Raw genomic sequence first — 25,594 nt, forward strand, 5'->3', positions numbered from 1 at the left:
TTTCTAGTCCTTTCTTGGTCCTTTCCAGCTCAGAATTTCTGTGATTCTTATCTCTTCATTTTATAAAGGTTAAAATTGAGACCCAAATTGTAAAAGCGTCAAAACCAGAAGTTGAGCAGAAGGTGGTGGCACACATCTTTATTCCCTGATGCCTAGATGAGGCTGACAGACCTGTTGAGTTTGGGAATGCTGAGTTGCTGTGAGCTAAGTTGTTCAGATCAGGTGTTTGAATGAAGTTAGGTAACAATATGGTCAACTCCCAAGAACTGGGAGGCTACAAAGTTGTCTAAGGAGTGAATTAACTTAGATCAGAAATGGAGAAAATCAAAGCTCCCATGCCAGTTAGTAGTTAGATTGGGCCCAAGAGCAGCACTTGCACATCAGCTTGGGTGAGATGGGGAGACTCACTATTTTTTTAAATAAAAAAAGATCATAACTTAGATGGGACCATGGATACAATGGACATCAGGATGATAAACAGGTTCATTCTTTGGTACACATATAGACTTCCTTCCTAGGTTAACCCACTGCCATCATACCTGTGAGCTCAGCTAGGTGGTCAAAGGAAGATGAGGGAGGAGATGGCTGGGGAAGCTCTTCGTCCTTGGCCAGTTCCTCTACCTTTTGGCGCAGTTTGGATGCCTCCATCTGGGACTCTTCCAACAATTCCCCTGGGGCCAGAAGGGGAGAAAAGTGCAGGAAGAAAGTTCAATTACCTTAGTATTTCTTACCCTACCTGACCAAAGCCTATTGCTTCCCATGGGCCTAGAACTAAAAAACCACCAAGCTGACTAAATCACAAGTCTGGATATTCCAGTTTAATGCTTGGATTTCCCCCACTTTTCCCATGGTTGGGTTTCATCACAGCCCCACTGGAGCAAGTAGGTGGAGGAAACAAAAGCCCAACTTGGCTACTTGATGACAACGTGGGCTGTGGGGACAGTGAAAAACTTATTTTGAAAGAAGGCTCTGGCTTTGGGTGATAATTTTCAATTATCTTGGTAGATAAATTGGTTGGGAACATAACTATCCCTCCCAAAGCCCATGAAGACACTGGAGTAAACTCCAAAGATCCCATTTGTCCCAAGGTCTTCCTGCACTCCAAGGACCTAAGACCAAATATCTGCCCAGTTTTCTGGGAAAGTAGGAAGCTCTCCCACATCTACCACTAAAGATCTTGCCATACGGGCCAGCCCAAGTTCCTACAAAGTTAGACCCTGTATACCAGGTTTGGCTGTGAAAAGAAAGAGGATGGGAAGGAAGAAGTGGTATTTAGTAGTATGGTATATGAAGGGAGAATGAGGTACTGCAGAAGCATAAGAAGGAATGAGAGGCATTCATGGCATGTGGAAGACTGCTCAGGGATATTCCCATGGCTCTAGGGCTGCAGGGAATGGAATAGAAGCTAAAGTAAGAGCACATGGATCAGGATAGAATGACACCAGTGTACTCTGCATAAGATGAACTGGCCTGTGACAGTGAGCAGAGCATGTAGGGAAACTGCCATGAGATCATGTAGAGAGGCTATCTGAGGCTCAGAGGCATAGTGTTATTTGTGGCCCCTTCAGTATTAGGGTCAGAGTCTCTCTCCCCTTTTGTCTTATTATAGTAAATGGGGATAGTCACAGATGTCTCCATCGGGTTAGGCTTGAAGATCATACTACTCTATAACCCACACACAGCAGGTACCAGAAAAGGAGGAATAAGTGATTATAGAGCTGTGTGTTTCAAAAGCAGCCTAGAACTACCAATCTGAATTAGCTGAGCTGAGCTGAGCTGGACTTCCAATTCCCCATCCTTAGAAAAGGATATGAAGAAGCTGCCATTGGGACAGAAATTGCTTCAACCCTACCAGATCTCACTTTTCTCCCCTTGGGAGATAGGCATTGTATGCCCTCCCTAATAACCAGGAGAGAAAGGAGCATTTTACTATGGATTTCATTATGGACATCAGGGTCTAAAAATAGCTTACATAAGTGGACACAGGCTCTATTATAGCACAATGACCTTTTTTTGAGGTAATTGGGGTTAAGTGACTTGCCCAGGGTCACAAAGCTATTGAGTGTCTGAGGTCACATTTGAACTCTGGTCCTCTTGACTCCAAGGCCAGTGCTCTATCCATTGCAACACCTAGCTGCCCCTACAATGACCCTTCTACTGTCTTTCTAAATGAAAATTAGACCCACCATTTCCATCTCTATCCACCAGTCCTACAGATAATTTTTTAGGGCAGCCCTTAATTAGGCACAGGTACTTGGTAGGAAAAGCAGCAAGAAATGAGAGTATTTGAGAGAACAGGAAGAGCTCATGTCAGAAGTCCCCTATGCATCATGCCAACCTGTGATTCTTATGTCACAGTACAAGTCACAGCAGTGTTTCCTGGAGTGAACGTAGTGTGAGCCTAGCCAGAATGTCAGATCTTCTTGGTGACACCCATGGTGATGGAACAGAACTTTTAAACCTTCTCTTTATAAGCTTGTCAGCTTCCTTGGGGTCTTTGGAAACATGAGGTCAAAAGAAGAAAGCATCCCCAACAGCCATGAGGACAAGGCAAATATAGCAGATATTAGGACAGGGAGAAGGAATGAGGTATCTTCATTCTCCCTGAATCCCCAAATCAGAATAAGGTGGCTGCAAGACATATGTATGATAAATCTAGCTACCCACGATCATAACACCCCAAGAATTCATTACACATTTCTAAAAGCTATTTATTCTTGTTTGGGATCTTGTACACAGTAAGCAATTAATATATGTCTGTTGAATGAATGAACAGGGCAGAGAGTCAAGATCCTGACTAAAGCTGCGAACACAGGACCTATTTCTCCCCCTATATAATTCCAGAAATTAGGACTCTCAAGTTAAGACTTTTGTCACCTAGGCAGCCAGTAGCACACCCACAAAATGTCAGGCAGAAGACCTAGGAGGTCTGGCCACAATCAGTATTTCTTCCCTCATCTCTTACCCCTAGAGTAAGAGGAAAAATACAGGTCCCCTTATCCCTCACCCCCTTCTCCATCCTGTCCACATCGGGATAGTCAGGGAAATAACTTCCCCTGAACAGCAGGGCAGGAGTTATTGACCTAGGGAGACACTTGGGGAGGGGTGGGATTCACAAGGTAGCAATACCTTGACTCCAAGGGTCCAGGAGTACACATCCCAGTCAGTCACAATATCAAACTGCATTTCCTGGTTAGCTTTCACTGGGGAGCTAGCCAGGAGGCTATAAGTAGAGGTCCTTGGGTGGCAAGACCACAAAGCAGGGGAACCCTGGTGTCTACTTGGGATAAAAGGAAAGGAAAAAGAGGGGAAGTGGGTGTCTATATTACCTAACGTCTTTATCCCTTGCATTTTTTCCTTCAGTCGGGAATTCTCCTCCACTAGATGCTCAAAAGCTGCAGACGCCTCTCCTTGCCTGCCCTCACCACCGGGGTCGTAGATCCGATACGGTCCTCGCCCTTCCATGGGGGCAGCTTAGCGACCAGACCTCGTGCCCACCTGACTGTAAAGACAACAGCAGGATATCAGAGCCACTTGGCTCAGCACTCTGTCCATTTCCTGGCACCAAGGAATCTCTTCCCCCATCCAAGCCCACTATAGGACATGACATATCCCTGAGATCAAAAGACTTGGAGACAAAAAACAAATAGTTCAAAGAGGCTTGGCAGATATGAGATCCTGACTTCTATATGTAGAAAGAAGTCAAAAGGACAGAGTGCTGGGTGAAGGTAGCTGGCTACAGTCTCCAGCTGATGGAGTGTCCTTGTCATTACAATATACAGAGAACAAAGGTCAGGAATAATCATTTCTATTCCTTAAAAAACAATAATAACCTTGCCCTCAGGATTATAAATTAAATAATAATTGAATCTTAGAGGTAAAATAGTCCTCAAATAAGCATCTAGTTCATTCATTTAGTTCCAAACATCAAAGAAACTTAAGTGATTTGTGCAAAGTAATAAAGCAAACTTTTAGGAGCTTAGATCTAACTCCCAGTCCACCGTTTTGCCCATTCTTCCATGCTGTCATGTAAGTCATCTTAGCTCCACCTTTAAGGCCACAGTGAGGAATGTCTGTGGTACTTGCTAAACATGTGATCCACCCCAACTCAACATCTATTTGGGATTACTTCCTTTAAGTTAAATCAATAAACCACAATTTTCCCTCTCAAAATCTCTACCACCCCCCTATCAGCTACCTTAGAAAGAGAAACAACCCAAAGGTGAGACGACAGTTAGTTTTCTCCAAAACAAGACTGAAACTCCCCTCCTGCCTTCTTCCCCCACCCCCTCACACAGTACTTCCCAGAGTAGGGTAGGGAACCGCACACCAAAATGAAAAAGTCAGGGTATGGGGGCTGCTCACAAGCCAGACAGACAAGTGGGTAGGCCCAGAAATAACCACAAAGAATTATAGCAGAGATTATGTTGCTAAAACAAAGTGCAAGGGGTTTAGAGGGAGGAGTGACAGTAGCAGCAATGGGATTTGTGTGTCTGTACTTCAAACCCACAGCCCCAAATGTTAAGAAAGGACTGAAGATGATGGCACAACCCTAGGCATTTTGACAAAATTCTAAAAAGGACAGCATCCCCCCAAATATCTTCACTGTGTGCTTTATGGAACTCACAAAATTGTGTAATAAACGACCCATTGCCATGTTCACAGCATGAGTGGGCAGTATCTGCTGAGCTTCCTAAGAGCCTTGGTTTTTCTCACACCAGAATCTAAGTACAGTATAGCTTTGAGTCTCTGAAATCCACTTACTCTGGGTCCATCATGTGCTACTGCCAAGGCAGAAAATGACAGTTCAGTACCAACCAGCAAAAAGTAGAAGAGATTTCTTTATGAGGTTTATTGGTCACCAGAAGTGACCCTATTTCCTGGACATTTAGTGGGACCCTCAACCAAAGGAACCTCCTAGAACGCTGAAGCAATAAAGGCCAGAAGTAGGTATAAGACAGAGAAGGCTGTTCTATGTAAAAGCTGGAACCCAAGAGAGATCATAAAACCTTGACCTTTCTAGTCTTACCTCACCTAAAGAGTATGTGGAGAACTATGGAACTAAAACAGCAAAGCAAATTGGGAAGTTCTAAATAAACACAGGCACCATAAAGATGAAGGCCACTTCACATGAGAGGAGAACAAGGGGTGCCAAATATATTTCAGAGTCACAGAGTTACCAGGCCACACTGGTAGCTTTGTTCCTCTCCCTCTACTAGGGAGAATCAAGCTGAAGATATGAACCTCTCTCTGACCACACATTCTAAATGTTCCCATTTGCATAAAACCAAAGCTCACTTACACTTTGGTTTCAAGTTGTCCCCTCACCATGCTAGGTACCCTACCAGCGTGGACTCCCATCAGCTTACTTAATATTCTTCCTAAAATGTGGCACCAAGAACTGAATCCTGCATTCCTAATATGATCACTATACTTCTATTAATGTAGCCTGATTTCATATGAGATTGTGAAGTTAACAGTTTACATTGCTAATGCATATTGAACTTATAATTCTATAAAAACACCAGGTCTTTTTCATATACATTTTGATCAGCAAAGAGATAGCAGTAAGCGGGCTACCAGAAGAGGGTTTTTTTTCCTCTAACTCTTTTTAGGGCAGCAAGAAGGAACGAGGAATGTCTGGCTAATATCTCCACACCCCTACCATCCCTGCTCCAGGTCAGCATCCTTTTTCAACAACAAAGTTTAAAGTACCCTGGCAGAGTTAGGTTCTAGATTACTCTAGGACTCATGGACTTTGCCACTGGTACAATGGCTCTAGTAAAATCTTTCGGATAAGTCAAGCTCTTTATACCATAGGACTTTTGGAAGGAGAGAGTGGTTGTGTATAAAAAGCTTAGCAACTCAAGATAGCTAGAAATTCACACCAAAAAAAACTAGAATAATCAAAAGAAGGAAAGAAATTCTCAAAAAGATGGCTCCAGAAGGAGGGAAAAACAGAAAGATTTGAGAAATAAGCAAGCGAAGAGTAGTCTCCAATAAAGAATTAAGATATATTATGGGGGAAGAGAATCACAGGCTAAAACGAGAGGAGAATAATTCTACAACTATACCTACAATACAAGAAAGGAGAACATAACGGACACAAGAACCGCCAGCATGGTTGAAGGCCTTATAAAAGAAATGAAGGAAGAGATAAGGAATAAAAAGGAAATAATCTTAGAAGTTGAATTTAGAAGTTAAGCTTAGAAAATGACTGGACTCTTTCAAAGAATAAGGAACTTAGAGGAATCTTCAATGCTTATTTTTGGGTTATGACAATATAATAAAAGTAACTATACTACCCAAGTCAATTTATACTTTTTAATGCTATAGCCAAATTATCAGAGATATTTTAGAGAAATCAACAAAATAATAACAAATCATTTTTTAAAAAAGAAGCTTTGGCAGCTAGGTGGCACAGTGGATAAAGCACTGGCCCTGGATTCAGGAGCACCTGAGTTCAAATCCGGCCTCAGACACTTGACACTAGCTGTGTGACCCTGGGCAAATCACTTAACCCCAATTGCCCCCACAAAAAATAATAATAATAATAATAATAATACATGAGGCAGCTAGGTGGCATAGTGGATAGAGCACCGGCCCTGGAGTCAGGAGGACCTGAGTTCAAATCTGGCCTCAGACACTTAACACTTACTAGCTGTGTGACCCTGGGCAAGTCACTTGGCCCCAACTGCCTCACCAAAAAAAGTTTAAAAAAAAAAAAAAGAAGCTTTAACAAGGAAATTATGAAAAAAGGTAGGGATGAAGGGGGAATAGTACTTCTAGACCTCCAAAGACATCTAAAGCATTTGGTATTGGTTAAAAAATAGAAAGGTAGATCAATGGAAAAGAGCAGACAACGGAGAATCAGAAAAAATGGAACTCAATAATCCCCTGTTCAATAAACCAGAAAACATAAATTACTTAGGGACAACTCCTTATTTGATAAAAAAAACCTGATGGTTAAAATGGAAAACAGTCCAGCAGAAATTAGGCTTAGATAAACATCTTACACAATACTCCACAATACATTTTAAAAGGACATATGGCCTTAATGTTAAAGCTCATACCATCAAAAAACAAAAGAGAAGTAGCTCAAATACCTCTCACAGCTACATGTAGGAGTTGTATATTTAACCAAACAAGGGAGAGAAGCAATCACAGAAAATGAAAGTTAATTTTGATTACATGAATCTAAAAATCTATACAAACTAAATTAATGTACCTAGGGATAAGAAGGGAAGCACTGGAGTGGTAAAAAAAAAAATCTTTGTATCAAATTTCTCTGATATGGGTTTGTTTGCAATATATACAAACAATTCAGCTCTAATACCTTTAAACTGCACTAAGACTTTTGGGACATCTGGTATCTGTGATCAAGTCATTCCCCCACAGATACAGTGAGTTGTAAAAGGATATGAACAAACAGTTCTCAAAAGAATCGCAAACTATTAAGAACCCCTTAAAAGAATATGCCAAATTACTGCTAATAAGTGAAATGCAAATCAAAACAACATTGAGGTTTCACCTTAAGTCTACAAACTAACAGGAATGACAAAAGATAGGAATGATGCTGAAGAGGTTAAGATAAGATAGGCACAATAGTACCTTATTAGCAGAGAAGTGAATGAATACAACCATTTTGGGAAAACAATGTGGAATTATGCAAATAAAATTATTAAAATGTCCATTTTAATTCAGAGACTGCATTATTAGGCTTATACACCTTGGAGGTCATTGATGAGAAGAAAGTTCTAGTATATATCAAAATGTTTATAGCAGCACTTTATGTAATAGCTAAGAATTGGAAATAAAGTAGATGCCTATCAACTGGGGAATAACTAAAGAAATGTTTATGAATGTGCTGTTAGAAATAATAAATGTGATGAATATAGAGAAGCATGGAAAGATTTATGTATTTGTATGCGTGTGTGTGTATATAAACTATAGAACTATATATAAAATGATTACGACAATGTAAAAAGAAAGAAACACTACCACAAAAAAAGACAAGTGCTGCAAAATTATAAAGACTCCCACCCCCACCTTTTGCAAAAGTAGGAGGTCTACAAGCGTTGTACATTACACACAGAGTTGGGTGATAGGTGGAAACCAAAGATGGATGAGCAGCCCTGAAAAGGGCTCAGCAAGTCCTCACACCAGAGATGCTCTTCCTCTCTAAACATCAGAAACCATAGCATAGCCTACGCAAAGGCACAAAAACCAGGAAAAGCAATAAGAAGGCCTGTTTCATTTAAACATGGGAGTATATAAGCTTCACAGAACCCCTAGAATCTATCCATGGACTCCTTTTGTGTGTGGGCGGGGGGGGGGTGTCCTGTGGATCCCAAGTTAATAACTCCTAGACTAGATGATTCCCAAGATCCATTCCAGCTCTAATTCTATGATCTTATAAACTCAGAAATATGAATGCCAAACACCAGAGCTCCTGGGTCAGAGAGATACAAGACAAAGACCATGCACCAAGCAATTCCAGTTAGTATCACAGAGGTCTATTCATCAGCAACAAGAAAGCAAACACTGCACTACTATATAGCAAAATACAAAGGTAAATGGTGTGTATCTAAGAATAACTTATCCTGCAAAACTGAGCATTATCCTAACAGAATAAATGGACTTTTAACTTTTCTTAATCTTTTTTTTTTTGAAGGCAGTTAGGTGGTGCAGTGCAGAGAGTTCAAATCCAGCCTTAGACTTTACTAGCTGTATGACCCTGAGCAAGTCACTTAACTCTGTCTGCCTCAGTTTCCTCATCTGTAAAATAAGCTGGAGAAGAAAATGGCAAACCATCTCACTATCACTGCTAAGAAAATCCCAAATGGGGTCATAAAGAATCAGACACATCTGAAAACTGAACAAAAAAAACTTTCTTTACATCATAAAACCTCTGTCAATCTGAAGCTTTTAAACTCTCTCAAAATTGGAAGGATTTATTAAGCACTTACTATATACAAGACACTTTGCTCTAAGTGCTTTATAGATATATTATCAAATCTGATCCTTGTAACAATACTATGGGGTAGGTGCTATATAATTTTAAAATAATTTAAGTAAATGCTACATTTTAGTTACAGGTTAATGACAATAAAGACATAAGTTTTGTTTTTTCTTCCCTGTCCAAGTTCAGATTCCCCTGAAATCTATCCCATGGTAAGAACTTTTCTAAAAGAGGTTTCACCCTTCTCAAGCTATAAATGGTACTAAAAAGCAAGGCAGGTAAGTCCAGCCAGTCCTTCATCTACAGAGGGGATTCTCTTTTCCTCTAATCAGTTCTCAGCATTAGTATTGTCCTCTAATCACCTATCAACAAAGCCTGTCCCTCTTCTTTTCCCCTTTTCCTGCCTTCCTTCTTCTCCCTTTAGGCTCAGAAATGCAAGTACTAAGTTATCCTTACAGCTTTCAATTCAGTTGTCCATCTCTTCCTCTGATTAGGTCTCATCTATTTATTCTAGCTTCTGTGCTTCTTTTGTCTAGTGATTTTCTTGTCTTCTCACTTGACCTCTACTCTCTGCTTCTGTTCACTGGCTCTCCTGCTTTTAAACAGTGTCTTGGGGTATTAAATGACTCATCTTGACCTTAAGATGAGAAACTCAAAATCTGTATTTCTATCAAGTATAACAAAATAGTTATTATACAATAGTCCCATAGTCCTAAAAGAGTTCTTTGAAGCAATTTCCCAGCAAAAAAAAATCCCAAAGCCTTGAAAACAGTCCTGTTCAAATTAACTGCTAGGAAACAATGCACTGCATTCTTCCTTGCGTTAGTCAATGCTCTTGCTTCTAAGCTGCTTTCATTTAATATTATTGTTTTTTATTCACTTCTTCCAGATTGTCCTTTACTTTTTTGTATTTTCATTTCCAATAAGCTGTTTGCTATTTTGCTTCTTTAGTAAGGTTTGATGGATATATTCATCCTTTTTTCTCCCCTAACAGGGCCAGCACCCTAGTTCAGGTCCTTATCACCTCTTAGCTGTAATACTATAAATATTCACCTAAAAGCATTTCCTGCCTCCAGTCTACTATTCATTGGGTACATATCTACCAAATTGATACTCCCTTGCTCATGTAGCGTCAGTGGCTCCCTATTACTTCAAAGATAAAAAACAAACTTCTATTTTTGGCATTTAGAGTCCCTCAGAAGTTGGTTCCAATATACTTTCTGGAGTGATTTTATATTACTACACTTCAGATATTCTTCATTAATTATTCATGGTACATGACATTTCACCTCCTGCTTCTTTGCCTTTGCAAAGACTATCACCTCTGCCTAGAATGCTCTTTTTCTCAACTCTCTCTCTTTGAATTCCTAGCTCAACTCAAATGCCACCTCCTAAAAAGATCTTTTCTGATTCATCCAGTTAGTAGTGTTTCTCTTACTAATAAATTACTACATAATCTATATATAGATATACAAAGAAAAAATAAAATTATATTTGTTTGTCTATGTACATGTTGCTTGACTCCAACAGAAAAAAAAAATTTTTTAAGCTCCTTGAAGGAAAGGACTATTCTGGATTTTTTTTTTTGGTCTTTGCATTCCTAGGGCTTAGCATAAGGCCCAGAACATAGAAGGTTTACTGAATTGAATTGAGACTAAGCTGAGAAGAGTAGAAATGAGGGCACAGAAGGGGGCTGCCACTAATAAAACAAACTGACTAAAAGGTTGATTACCACCACCCCCCCAAAAAAAAAAAAGACTGGGAAAGCAAGATCCATTAGCTTCGCTCTGGGTTGGGAAAGGAAAGACTGATATTGGATTGTTTTAGCAATACCAACAGCAGATAACTAGTGCTAACTTTTGTAATGTAAGAAATATTACAGCAAGATTTGATGGAAGGGAAAACAAATGTAACAAGCTTAAATGTGAACATCAATGGAATGAATTGACCTATAAAATGAAGGAGAGTGGCAGAAAGAATAAGAAAGTAAACTCCAACAATTTGCTGTATGGAAGAAATATACTTAAAATATGAAAAATGAAGAATTAAGGCAGAGTTATTATGCCTCGTCTGAATTCAAATAGTAGGAGTGCCAATCATGACAAAAGTAGAAACACATTGAGAGATAAGCCAGGAAAATACATTATAAAGACATCAAAGACAATTAAACAGCATCAGTATTAGATATACATGTCCTTATGTATTTAAGTATCTAAGTATTTAAAAGAAAAGCCTACTGAGTTACAAGATCTAGATGGTAAAACACAAACATACAGGGGGCAGCTAGGTGGCGCAGTGGATAAAGCACCGGCCTTGGATTCAAGAGTACCCGGGTTCAAATCCGGCCTCAGACACTTGACACTTACTAGCTGCATGACCCTGGGTAAGTCACTTAACCCCCACTGCCCCGCAAAAAAAAAAAAAAAAAACCCACAAACATACACACCTATGCACACATGCACATATGTAGCCATACATACACATACCTATTAATTAATTTGTTAGTTCCCATGGGCTCAATTATAATTTCTATGCAGATGACTCCCAAAACTATATAGCTAGCTAATCTTTATCTTGAGCTTCAGTTCTGCATCACCAATTGCTGCTGGACATTTCCACTGAATGACTGTACATTAGCTATTTCAAATTCAATATGCCCAAAAAGGAGCTTAATATCTTTGTCCCTAAATCCATCCCTTCTTCAGACTTCCCTATTCCTCTTGAGAAAATCATCCTTACAATCACCCTCTGTCATTTCCCATTCCGTATACAATTTGGGTTCTTTATTACCTTTCATTTGTACTATTGCAACTATTTCCTAATTGAATCACTGATTTGGAAGGGGGAAGGGACCTCAGAGACTAACTAGTCTAACTCTTCCATTCCACAGTTGAAGGAAATGAGACCCAAGAAAGTTAAGTGACTTGCCAAAGTCACATGGGTAGCAAGCAGACCAAAATAGGATTTGAACCCAGGTCCTCTAGAATCAGTCCCAGTAAACTATATCTCTTTTCCCTCTCCAGCCTACACCATACACAATAACTTTTTTTTTAATTACATAAAGCTTTTTGCTATCTAGTCTACTTTTCCTACCTTACTTTATTTCACATTACTTTTCTTAGTTGTACATATCCATAGCATATTACCTTGCATAGAGCAGGAATTTAATAAAATGCCTATTGAATTGAACTGAACTGTTGACTTCAATGTACCTCTTCCAGATTTAAATAAATCTAGCAGTGCAAGACAAGAAGATATGGTCCACGAGAGTCACATACTCCACTCTGAATCTTTTCCTTCTAAATAGGATAGATCTGATAGCCCACAACAGGGCTTCTCCAGTGCCATCATCCCACGAATATCAAGCATCTTCACTTTCCCCTATTCAATAACCTCTGCTTGTCTCATCTTACCACTACCTCCCCAAGCTTCTCTTACTTAAATACTCCTCAGTTTCTATACTACCTAATATAACTCTAATAATATCCCACCCCAAGTTAGTAGATTGGTTCCCTACCCATATACTTCCCTGAAGTCCCTCTTCCCCCCAACCCTAACACCAAAGTACACAACTTCCCACTTTTTTATTATATAGCCATTGATGAGATATGTAGCTGAACAACAGTAAGCAGAGAGGGTGAGGATTTTCTACTGGTTACAAAAATTCCCTGGACTTTCAAATGGGAAGACTAGAGGCATAATTTAGGTACAGTAAATTTACCCTGAATAATGAAAGCTTCCAGGGCTGGTTTGTAAAGAATAAGCTTGTCCATCTCTCTCAAGGACAGAAATATGATTCCTGAGAGTTCCCTCAAACTGGAGGAAACTCAGAGAAGGGAATGGTGAGGCGAAGGGAAATCAGGGAGAGAGACAACTGACTTCGATCCTCCCTTTCAAATTCTAACCTCCCTGCCTTCTCTCAGGGGCTAGGACAGAGCCAACTAACAGAGACACAGGACAGTCCATAACTGGTGCCTCAGGGTAAGTGGGACTTAGAAGGACAGAGGCAAATACTTGATCTTGAGGCTGATGAGTGGCAAGAGAGAACATGCCTGAGGTGGGTGGGGAAAACAGACAAATGTTCCCTGATTAATGGACTGGTTTCCTCTTCTATTAGTTCCACCCTATAAAAATACCAACTCTGGCCTCCTAAGAATTGTGTCTCCAGTGACACAATTCCCATCCTCCCCAACTGTTGCTTTCCTTATGTGTGGACAACCCATAAATGGAACAGACGCATGTCTACAGCTTTCTTGCCTTGAGTAACAGTCTGGTTGTTGAGTCCTCAGTCTAAACAGATTGGGATTGAGCTCTTTAGAACCCATAAGCTTCCTAAGCAGGCTTTACAAGTTCCTTTTGGAGGGCCCAAGAGGGTGAAAGGAAAAAGCAAATGAACTCTCTACTATGGCAGAACCAGCTGCTCAACCCAACACTGAAAGCTGGGGGGGGGGGAAGTATAACCAAGATTTTTTTAGGTACTCAAAGAAGTATAACTGAGTATTAAAAAAGAGACCATCTCCCCAAAATTTCATCACAAGGATGCAGCAATATCTTCCATAATACACATATCCAATGCCTCACACCATTCACCCTTCAAAGCAGAAAATTTTTTTAAATAATAAAGGAGATAGAGGAGAGGTCTCCATTCTCCTGTGACACTCTCCATTTCTCTCCCTCACCTCAAACACTCACAGATATATTTGCAGAAATACATGAGAACAAACTAGAGGAAGTAGTGGTAAGAATGAGTCCCCAGAGGGGATGGAGGCAGGGTGGGGGAAATAGAGGTTTTCATCAGACAAACCATACTCTCTTTTGCCAGAGAAAAGAGTACACAGAGTAGAGGTTCAAATTTGAAAAGGCAGCAGAGATCAGTTGAAAAAGTTACACTTTAGGAAGCAAATATGAATGTGCAAAAAAATGAGAAAGGAAAGAAACAGGAAAGAGAAACATACAGAGAAATAACACATCAATGGGAATATTTAAAGTGGGATAGCTATCAAGAGAGAGAAGAAATCATGCCTTTTTATCATGCCCCTCCCCTGCTCAAAAAACCCACTGCCTCTAGAATAAAGTCCTGGCATTTAAGACCCACAACAACCTTGTTCTAACTCATCTTTCCAATTGGATCTGCCATAATTCTCCTCAATCTTCCCCATGCTCCAATAACACGTCTTCTCACTCCCCCGACCCTCCCCCTGCCTGGACCTTATCTCTTCAACTTCACCAGCCACAATTTCTATCCTTCAAGGTCTACCTAATTCAAGAAGGATTTTCTGACAACCTCAGTCAACCCAAAGGAATCTCCCCCTGCTCTGAATACTAGTGAAAAGGCAGTGTTATTATTCTGCCTTTTATTATTCATTTAGTTATTTATTATTATCTTTCCCCAAGCCTCTCCCACTAAAATATAAGCTCCTTGAAGAGACGTAATAATGACAATAATAATTGTAGCCAGCATTTAAGTAGTGCTTTGAGGTTTGCAAAATGCTTTATTACTATTACCCTGGCATTACAGCAGGGTGTCCCTCCTGCCTGGAATGCTCTCCCTCCTCTGCTCCACCCACATACCTCCTTGGTTTCCTTTTTTTTTTTTTTTTTTTAGTGAGGCAATTGGGGTTAAGTGACTTGCCCAGGGTCACACAGCTAGTAAGTGTTAAGTGTCTGAGGCCGAATTTGAACTCAGGTACTCCTGACTCCAGGGCCGGTGCTCTATCCACTGTGCCACCTAGCTGCCCCACCTTGGTTTCCTTTTGATCTCAACTAAAAATCCCTTTTTTTACTGGAAAGTCTTTCCCAACTCCTCTTTATTCTAGTGCTGTTCGTCTGTTAATTCTTTCCTATTTATCCTATATATAGCATGCTTTCTATACATTTGTTTGCATGCTGTTTCCCCCATTCGATTGTAAACTCATTAAGCGTAGGGACTGTCTTTGCCTCTTTTTGTCTCCCTAGCACTTAGTACAGTGCCTGTCACACAGTAGGTGCTTAATAAATGTTTATTCATCGATTGATCTTATTTTTATCCTCACAACAAAACTTTGAGGATTATTCCCATTTTACAGATGAGGAAACTAATCCAGGTAGCGGTTAAGTGATTTGCCTGATATCATTAAGCTAGCAAGGCCAAAAATCCAACCACCTAATGGCCTCTCTCCTTACATCCCTAGGATGCACAATAAAGGATAGGCCTTCATTCATTCTATGAACACTTATTAAGTCCATTTGGAGATACAAAGGCAAAAACCACCCTTAACCTCAAGGAGCTTATATTTTATTAGGGGAAAATAACACATTCAAAAAATAAATACAAAACACAACATAGTTCAAGTAATTTCTGCAGGGAGGGCCATGAGGAGAAACCTGAAGTGAGCCTTGAAGGAAGCCAGAGATTCCCAGGTATTGGGGCGGGAGAGGGAAGGGGTGTTGCAGTAAAGGTACAAATATAGAAGATGGAATGTCTTGCACAGGTGAGCCAGTGTGTACACAGAGTACTTAAATAAGAAGAATATGAAGGGCAGTTAGGTGGCACAGTGGATAGAGCACCAGCCCTGGATTCAGGAGTACCTGAGTTCAAATCCGGCTTCAGACACTTGACCCTTACTAGCTGTGTGACCCTGGGCAAGTCACTTAACCCCAATTGCCTTGCCAAAACAAACAAACAAAAAAGAAGAAGAAGGAGAAGAAGAAGAAGAAGAAGGAGAAGAAGAAGAAGAAGAAGAAGAAGAAGAAGAAGAAGAAGAAGAAGAAGAAGAAGAAGAAGCAGCAGCAGCAATAAAGACTGGAATGGGAGGCAGGAGCCAGAGAATAAAGGACTTTAAAAGCCAAACAGGGGAACTTACTTTTTATCATAAAGGCAAAAAGGAGTTTTTAGAGGTTGTTGAGCAGGGAAATGGCATGGTCAGACTTGTACTTTAGGAGTATCCATTTGGCAGCTGTTTGGATCATGAATTTTGAGGGGAAAGACTGGAAGCAGGGAGATCAGTGAAGAGGCTAGTCCAGAAGAAGAGATATGGGCCAGATGGAGTATGGGGGCATCCCTGTGGATGTGGAGAGAAGTGGACATAAACTGAGATGTTTGAGAAGCACAATCAACAAGACTTGGATATAAAGGGTGAAAGAGAGAGGAGTCCAAGATGATCCTGAAGTTTCAAACCAGGGTGACTAATGAATAGTGGTAAATTTAACAGAAATAGGGGAGGGGGCAGCTAGGTGGCGCAGTGGATAGAGCACTAGCCCTGGAATCAGGAGGACCTGAGTTCAAATGTGACCTCAGACACTTCACACTTACTAGCCGTGTGACCCTGGGCAAATCACTTAACCCCAATTGCCTCATCAAAAACAAACAAACAAACAAACAAAAAAAACAGAAATAAGGAAGTTAAGAAGAGGGAGGGAAGGGGCAGCTAGATGGCGTAGTGGATAGAGTACCGGCCCTGGAGTCAGGAGTACCTGAGTTCAAATCGGCCTCAGACACTTAACACTAGCTGTGTGACCCTGGGCAAGTCACTTAACCCCAATTGCCTCACTAAAAAAAAACAAAAAACAAAAAAGAAAAAGAAAAAAGAAGAGGGAGGGAAGATAATGATTTCTTTTGGGGACATATGTTTAAATACCTCCAAGGCGTCCAGTTAAAGACAGTGATACTGAACTGTAGTTCAGCATAGAACTGGATATTTCTTCATATAGATGAAAGGAGAACCCATAAGAGCCAATGAGATCACTGAGAGTGTAGAAAGAAAGGAGGGCCTAGAACCAAGTCCATCAGATGAATCCAATCCTGCCTCAGACACTAACTAGCTTGTGTGACTCCCCGAGCAAGTCACATAAGCTCTGTCTGCAAAATGGGAATAATAGCACTCACCTCTCAGGGTTGTTGTGAGGATCAATGAGCTATTTTTGTAAAACACTCTGCAAACATTAAAGTACTATATAAAGGCAAGCTATTATTATTGTGAAATGTAGACCAATGCCAGAGTCCCAAGAACTTGAGAACAGATTTTGTATGGGCAACTGAGGCATGAGCACCAGCTCTCAGCTTGGGCTCCTCAATCTCCAGAGGACATCATGCCAAGAAGCACCAGCTAAAGTTTAAGACTCAGAGGCATACACATCTCATCTACCTAGGGCTCACCATGCTTCTCCCAAGGGAGCTGTCAGTTTCCCCAACCTTCTCAACCTCACCCCCCTGCACTTTCCAGTAGAGGGAGAAGTCAGGAATGATTAAGAACTGAATAGCCTCCTGTTTCCTTCCACAAGCTTACCATCCCTTCTCACATAAACACTACTAGGTATCTACACATGCACATACATTTCTATGTATACACATGCAGTTATTGTAAATGAGTATATATATAATAAAATATAATAAATGAGTATATGTAAATACTTATAGTGCTTTGCAAACCTTAAGGTGCTACATAAATGTTAGTGATTATGTGTATATGCACACATGCATGTTGATATATAGGGGAGCTGATCTCTCTTCTCTATTACATTCAGTTCCTCTGAGAGATAGATATATATAAATGTATGTAAGTATAAACATACATACACATGCCCATGAAATCTTCAATATATGTATGTATGTGCACATATGAAATCTTCAATATATATGTGTATATATATCCACAAAATCTCCTATACTATATGCCCATAAAGATACATCATCACACAATTATGTGTAAGGTTAATTGTAAACAGGCACTCAAAATCTACTATACTGTACAACACGAGCATTCGCACAATTAGTTCCTCCCTACATAAATATATGCCTATGCATATGCAGTTTCTTATACCAGATTCAGAATCCCTTACATATAATTCTTGTACTGTATTCTGTTCTCTCTCCCATACACATACTGTATACTCCTAATTGCCTATCCTATTAAGTAGACATGTATTCCCATATAGTAAACAGTTATGCCATCTCTTATCAGAACATCCAACCACATGTGTACACTTATATACATATACACTCCCTCAAAACACTGTAGACATGTAATCTTCTATTGCATAGACATATAGTTTATCCTATACCTTATCAGTACATCCACTCACATGTGTATAGACATATACATATATATACTCCATTCATATACTATACACATAGAATCTTCTATTGTATAGCTACATATAATAAACAGATTATCTCAAACCTTATCAGTACCTCCACTCACATGTATATACACACACATACACATTCCCATAACACACTATACACGTATAATCTCCTATTGCATAGACACATGTAGTAAAAAGTAATATCAAATCTTATCAGTACATCCACTCACACGTGTACATGCATACACATACACACTATACAATTACTCACCTGCTGAACAGACACAATTACTATTATATACCCATCCATATGTGTACAAAGCATATTATATTCACATTTATGTATGTACACATAAACAGCCATCCCCTTATACATAAGCCCACTTGCTGTACAGACTCCTCTATCTATGAACATAGTACATTTGTACTACATTCCCATACACGTACCCTATACATGTAGTCTTCTACTGGGTGGACCATTACTCACAGGTACACATAAACAGTTATTCCCCCTTATGTGTAACCCCGTTTAACATATATACTCCCATGAACCCCTACATAACATGTACACATACACTATCATGTACATGTTGGGTGTGGTTGGGTAGACATACAATTAACCACATGCATACCCTACATAAAATCCTCTATATTTATTGCTATACAGTGTAGCTATTAAAGTTTAAGCTATGAAAACTTTTAACTGCATTAAGACTTCTGGGTCACCGTGTCTATAAATATAGAGGATTATATATAGGAAAGATGGAGAAATAGGATACAGATCCATAGCTTTAAGCTCTAATAGCGTATAACTGCACTAAGACTTTTAGGACGCCGTGCGTCTATAAATATAGAGAAGATTATACATCGATCTCTACAGATATATATGTCTAGCTAGAAGCTTTAAGCTTTAAGAGCTTACGGCTGCATTATGGCTGTGGGGCCCACCACGTATACATGTTCATATATACATATACATATCTATGTAAGCAGTTCCGTCCCCTTTGATGCATAAGCCTGGGGCGCACGCACACACACACACACAAATACACACACTTAAACATACAACCCCCTCCTCCTCCCACCTCACTCCCGAGAGGCCAGAGCGCCCCCATTCACCCCTCACTCTTTCATCCTCCTGGCCCGGTCAGTCAGAGCCATTCCATCTGAAAAACAGGACAGTCCAACCCGAGGCCGCGGCCAGGCCCGCTCTTACCCGAGCCAAGCTCACCCTGTGGGAGTCCGCGACCTCGGTGTCTCGGCTCCGCTCCGGCTTTGGGGCTCCGGCTTCACTTCCTCTGGGGGCGGAGGGGCGGGGCGGGGCATAGAAAGGGGCGGGAGAAGGAGGAAGTGAGGAGGCCTCGCTCCAGGACCCCACCCCTGGGAAAGTCCCCGATGATTGACGGGAAGCCTGCCCTATGGAGCTCCCATGTTAGGGACGGGCGGGGGAGGCGCTGGCAAAGACGATAAACAGCTGAGTGGGGGAGGGGGAAGGAGAGGGGTTGGGGAGCCGGGTCGCGGCTCGCTCCTCGGAGCAGTTCGGGCTCAGACCGAGGCTGGTCCCTGAGTTGTCCTCGCGCTCTGGGCCCCGGGCTTGCCTGTGCCTCGGATAGACCGATGTGTGTATGAGTACCCTCCACGCCCCGTCACGTACATACACATATACATACATCCACAAGCACACACTTCAACCTGCGTACGCACGCATAGGCACACGCATTTCCACCAGTACACATTCAGACCCTAGGACACAGAAGCTACACAGACACAACCCTAAGATCATAGATTTCTGCTGGCAGACATCTAGCTGATGCAACGCATAACATGCGTGCCGAGCAAGACCTGAATTCGAATCCTACCTCATACCGTGGACCAGTCACAAAACCTCTCTGTGCCTGGGTTTACTCATCTGTAAAATGGGAGTAATCATAGCCCCTACTTGATAGTCATCAAGATCACTTGAGTGGAAATATGTAAAGTGCTTTGCAAACCTTCAAGTGCTGTATCAGTGTGAACTATTATTATTATTAGAGGTCAATTCCCCAGACCATCCAGGGAGGCCCCGCAAGGTTTGGTCATTCGATCAGTCAACAAGTATTTATTAAGTGTTATGAATACAAATTAAGGTAGAAACATTCGGGCAAAGCCAAGAAACATAATCCGAGCGTAGATATCCTTCCTCTTGCTTATCCTAAACCCTCCCTTTAGTCAACCAATTGCAAGACTGGTCAATCCTACAATAACTTTCTCATTAATCCCCTTCCTCCACTACAAACTCCGTTATTGTTCCTGGAACTCCCATCACCTCCAGCCTGGGCAATAATAGCCTCCTAATTGTTCTCTCAGCTTTTAATCTCGTCCCTCTCCAATATATCTTCTTTTTATGCAGTTACAGAATTGATATTTCTTAAACAGAGATCTTACCATCCCTCCCACTCCTAATTTAAAAATAAAATAAGCAGTGGCTCCCTATTGCATCTGGTATAAAACACAAAATCTTGTGCTGGCTCCTTTCCTAACTTTCCACTCTTATTTAATAAGACTTCCCCCTTCACAGGCAATCTGTTCAGTGGAAACAGGCTTGTGAGCTAGGCCCCACACATTTATTTGATCTTCTGCCTCACCTAGTTCCCAGCTAAACTTTTTTCATCTGTTACCTCTTCTTTAAACTAACTTTACCCATTCCCTCAAACCTGAGGAAGCCTGAAATTCAAATTTCTATTTTAAAAAGGGCTTTGAGTTTGGGGGGGAGGTAGTGGGTTGTTGTTGTTGTTTTATGGATGTTATGTAACATCTGCATTTTGTCTCTATGTGGCCTCAGTACAAGGAGAATTTGAAAGCTTTGGTCTCAGAGCAGTGATCAGGATCAGCCTGAAAACTCTAGCCTCAGAGCTATGAAACCTCCAGGCTTTGGGAGCCTCTAATACTCATCATTAATTGTGTATTTGATTGAATGGTTCAGCTTTTGACAACAATACTAAAGAAAAGTGTCATTAGAATGTGAGCTCCTTGAGGGAGGGGCAGTTTTTGCCTTTCTTTTTTTCTTTTTTCTTTTTTTTTTTTGCAGGGCAATGGGGGTTAAGTGACTTGCCCAGGGTCACACAGCTAGTAAGTGTCAAGTGTCTGAGGCCAGATTTGAACTCAGGTATTCCTGAATCCAGGGCCTGTGCTTTATCCACTGCACCACCTAGCTGCCCCTTTGCCTTTCTTTAGTAGTACCAGGGCTTGGCCCATAGAAAGCATTTAGGAAATACTTGTTGACTTAATGATGGCTTTTAAAAAAATGTGTTGTTTTGAATGCAAATTTTTAGCTAAAAGTTATAGTGTTTTCAGAAATTCAAAAGATAGGCTTCCATAAAGTGAGAGGATTGGACCAGATAAATGGCTTCTGGTGTCCCTTTGATCTATTAAATAAATCATCATGCTTCCTAGCAAATCCTCTGTCATGTCCAGCATGGGGATGACAGGGAAAAGAGATATAGAATCAGCCCAACCTCTAACCTACTCAAGGCCATCATCCCCCTCCTTCAAATCAGAATTTGAGAACCCAAAGTTACTTGAATCTACAAAGACAAAGACAGTTTAATGAAGAGGGGCTTATGACAAGTATTGTTTGGGGAGAGCCAATTCCTTTAAATAGAGAATGAAATGGCAAACCACTCCAGTATCCTTTCCAAGAAAACAACAAATGGGGTCACAAAAGTCAGACCCAACAAAAAAAAAAAATCGACTCAACAACGACAACAACAAATATTCCCTTAAATGTCAACTGATTGTGCCTCTCTGATTCTCACATTATTGCTTCATTCCTTTGGAACTTAGACTCCTACCAGCCAATACCTCTTGTCACTTTGATCCCCAAAGAATGAGATGGTAGATAGCCAAGTGATCAAGGACCTCCAAGAGTCTTAGATAGAGGTTGGGCCTGGATGAACACCAAGAACCAAAGACATGTAAACTTCCTCCCTTTGAAAACTGTCGTGCAATCTGTCAGAAAACAGTCAGTCATAGAACCTCAGAGCAAGAAGGGGCTTAACACCCAGAGGGAAAATGTCTTGACCTAAGCAGCAAAGCTCATGTAGAGGGTGTGACCAGGAAGATGCTTGTCCGGGCTGATTAGGGCAGGTGTTTGGTGACTAAGATTAGGAATCGGCTCTGTCTTTGCTCCTGGAAAGGTTGCCTTACCCTACTCCAAGTACTTCACTCATGATCCTTGGAACTTTCTGAAATAAATAAAATACCTTTCCCCAGTTTCCACTCATCTATGTATACTATCTCTCCTTTTCAGGATTTAAGCTAATAGTAAATCATGAGTCCAAAAGAATAAAGATGAAAAAAGTCACTCACCTCCTGACAGAGTTAATGAATTTAAAATGGAAAAAGAGACATACATTTTTTGGATGTGGCCCATGTGGAAAATTGTTGTACCAGACTATGTAGCTATGTAACAAAGGCTTTATTTTCTAGGTTTAGTTTGGTTTTAATTCCCTCAGTTGGAATGAAAGGACAGAATAATATTTTTAAAAGAAATAAAGAACAAAGTAATTTTGCTATGGTACACTGCATTTATTTCGATGTAATTTCTTGAAATTATAATACAGTGGGGTTATTCTGAATTAAAACTGAAGTACTGAACCACATTTCTAAAAAGGAATACAGAAAATACACTGCATAATTTTGCTACTAAAAGCAAAAGTATTTCAATGCACTGCCTTGTTTGGATAGAAATGATAATGATAGTGTTATAATTAGTAATAAATTGGGAGCCTTAGTTTTGTTTTGTTTTGGTGGGGCAATGAGGGTTAAGTGACTTGCCCAGGGTCACACATCGAGTAAGTGCCAAGTGGCTGAGGCCAAATTTGAACTCAAGTCCTCCTGAATCTAAGGCTGGTGCTTTATCCACTTCACCACCTAGCTGCCCCCAGAAGGTAATCTTTTTAAGTGCAGAGACTGTATTCGATTTTCTATTTGTGTCCCTAGTTTTTAAGACACATAGTAAGCACTTAATAAAAGGTTTTTTTTCATTCATTTTTTTCATACAGTGATGGGTATGGATATCCTCCAAAACCTTAACTCTATCACTCATTCCAAATGAGGCATGGGGAGGTCGATAGCCAGGCCCAGTATACTGCACATATTGGAACCATAGTTAATAACCTCAGTGTAGCATCATTGGAGAAAAAAGGCCCCATCCTTTAACCTCATAGTCTAACGAAATCCCTCCAGGTCACATCCTCTACAGTGGAGAGGTAGTAGCATAGTACCTAAACGGTTCTTCACTCCTAGTCTAGGGCTTTTCTATGATACCACAGTACCTCTGCAAATCCACTGTTAAACCCACAAATGCAAAATTATCAAATTCCCACCAGCCAGCCAACAAGCCTCTGTCCACCCACCCACAACCACATTTAAGCTTCTCTCTCCACCAGTTTATCTTTTCAGATTCCCTACTTTCAGGAAGCTCCCAATAAGGCACCTCCTTCGGAAAAGGGGAATGAAGGATAGGAGTTCTTCCCCCCACCTTCCCCCCCCCCCCCCCCCCCCCCCCCCCCCCCCACCCCCCCCGTGCCAGACACCTGCTAGAAAGGGGATTTCCAGGTTAGGAAATTAACCTCCAAAGCCTGAGACTGGGAGTGCAATCTCCAACTGCTTATCTCAGGATCAAATGAGATAATGTATGTAAAGCGCTTTGCAAATCTCTAAAATGTGAGCTGTTATTATTATCTTCAGCAAAGTGGGAAAGCTACTCTTTCAAAATTCCTGCAAGGACAATCACAGCTTCCCCGGGGTGTTTTGCCAGGGCCAACAGAAAACATACCAATCCCCAAGCTCACTAGACTGACACTCGGAAGACTGAACCACAGATTGTAGAACATTAAGAACTGGGAAGTTCCTTTGAGAACAACCAATCCAGGGTTTCCATTCTTTTTTTCCCCTATACCCCTTGGCTTAACGTAATCTTCCCCCCACCTCTTTCCATGCCCCCTACTCAAAATGAAAGGAAATAAATACTAGAGTTTTCTGTGCATATGTACATGAAGAACAAAAGAGATTAATTTCAGTAGGATTCAATATTCTTGATAAGTTTCAAATGGAGGAGGGGGGAGAAGAGGTATATGTATCCCAGTTTGGGAACTCCTGATTCCCTATTCCTGAACTCCTAACTCAATTCGTCCATTTAACAGATTAGGGTACCAAGGCCCAGAAATCAGGAAGTGACTTGCCCAAGGTCACATAGGTAGTAAGTAGCAGAGCCTGGAATATGAACCCCTGTGTCTTCTCCTTCTGAATCCGGTACTTTACTGCGCTGTTTGGGCCTGGGTTCGAATCAAGATCTCCAACTCCTAAGTGCTCTTTCCTCTAACCCATTTACCATTCCTATCTCTTTTTGAACCTGAGACACTTCCAGTGTCCCAGGAAACTATTTGAGGGAGGGGGATGCAGGTTGTCATTGGACCCTAGCTTTTTTCTCTGGAACTGTGGAGGACCAAGTCCACCTTGTCTCTGGACCCCTCACAAGAAGTGGGAAAAGACACTAATAGAAAGTGAATGAACTGGATAGCTCAGTTCTGGCCCTTTCTATACAAAGGAAGTTGCTCCGTGTTTCAGGAGGCCTCTCTCTCCTTCTGGTTTGTTTCACACCCTACCTCTAGCCTGTCCTCTTGCATGCCTTCTTTTCATTGGAGGGTTGATGGGGAGCCCAGCAACAGGAAAAGGCAAAGAAACGCTGGGGGAAATTCCCTGTCTTTTTCCCCCATGGGACCCAGCCCAGTGGAGCCCAGCCCAGGCCTTCCAACAGGCAAGGCCCAACACTGCCACTCTTTCCCCACTCTGACAACTGTTGGGGAAACCTTAGATAGACCTTTGGCAGAGGCAAACAGGTGTGGGGAGCGAAGTCGGGCAAGGCAAGGGCAAGGGCAAGGACAAAGCAGGCCCATGATTTAAGACTGGGAGCCTCATCTGGCTGTCCAGTTTCTAATCTGGCAGCAGAATGAGGAGAACAGAGAGTATAAATACTGTACAGTACAAATCCTGGCCTTTGGGGAACCATGCACAGAGAGACTAATAGGGCAGATTAATTTCCTAATTCTGGAAAGTTCTGACCTAATTCTTCAGACTAAGTCCTCACTCTGCCCAGCCCTACCTCACATCCCACCAGTCTCCTTTATTGGGCCTCCACTTGGTCTTTCCCCCGTCCTCTTTCCACTCCCTGGCCAGCCCCCCCAATGCCTCTTCTTCATCCCCTTCCTTCAGTTCTGTCCTATTCTATTCAGTCTACTTCTACCTCTTAAGAATTTAAAATGAAGGGGACCTTAGAAATGGAACCCAATGCCCTCGTTTTATTGATAAAGAAACTTTGAATTGCCCCCAAAGTGCAAAAGTTAGTAAATATTAGGATCAGATTAGAACCCAGGTCCTCTTACTACCTATCTAATGCCCTCTTGATGCACCAGAGAAAGATCTTGGACAGGCTTCTTGTGGTGATCCTGCCTAGTCCTCTCTCAATTCTCTCCTCTTGTCCGTGTGTGTGTGTGTGTGTGTGTGTGTGTGTGTGTGTGAGAGAGAGAG

General features: G+C 41.2%; 1 protein-coding gene across 10 annotated transcripts in view; it reads right to left on the reverse strand.

The window, feature by feature from the left end:
• Positions 1-25,594, reverse strand: part of TNIP1 (TNFAIP3 interacting protein 1) — an 83,948-nt gene that overhangs the window by 42,614 nt on the left and 15,740 nt on the right. For 2 of the 10 annotated variants that reach the window (XM_043983928.1, XM_043983922.1), the window contains exons 1-3: positions 19,242-19,367; positions 3,330-3,502; positions 540-671 (exon numbers count right to left, since the gene is read on the reverse strand). In XM_043983928.1, the coding sequence (XP_043839863.1) occupies positions 540-671; positions 3,330-3,465 (268 nt within the window). In that variant the 5' untranslated portion in view covers positions 3,466-3,502; positions 19,242-19,367. Of the gene's footprint in view, positions 1-539; positions 672-3,329; positions 3,503-19,110; positions 19,368-25,594 lie in introns of those variants that run through there. The other 8 variants (XM_043983926.1, XM_043983924.1, XM_043983923.1 and 5 more) reach the window with 7 other exon arrangements.

Source organism: Dromiciops gliroides, chromosome 2 (genome assembly GCF_019393635.1).
Source record: "Dromiciops gliroides isolate mDroGli1 chromosome 2, mDroGli1.pri, whole genome shotgun sequence".
In the NCBI taxonomy this organism is placed as follows: domain Eukaryota; kingdom Metazoa; phylum Chordata; class Mammalia; order Microbiotheria; family Microbiotheriidae; genus Dromiciops; species Dromiciops gliroides.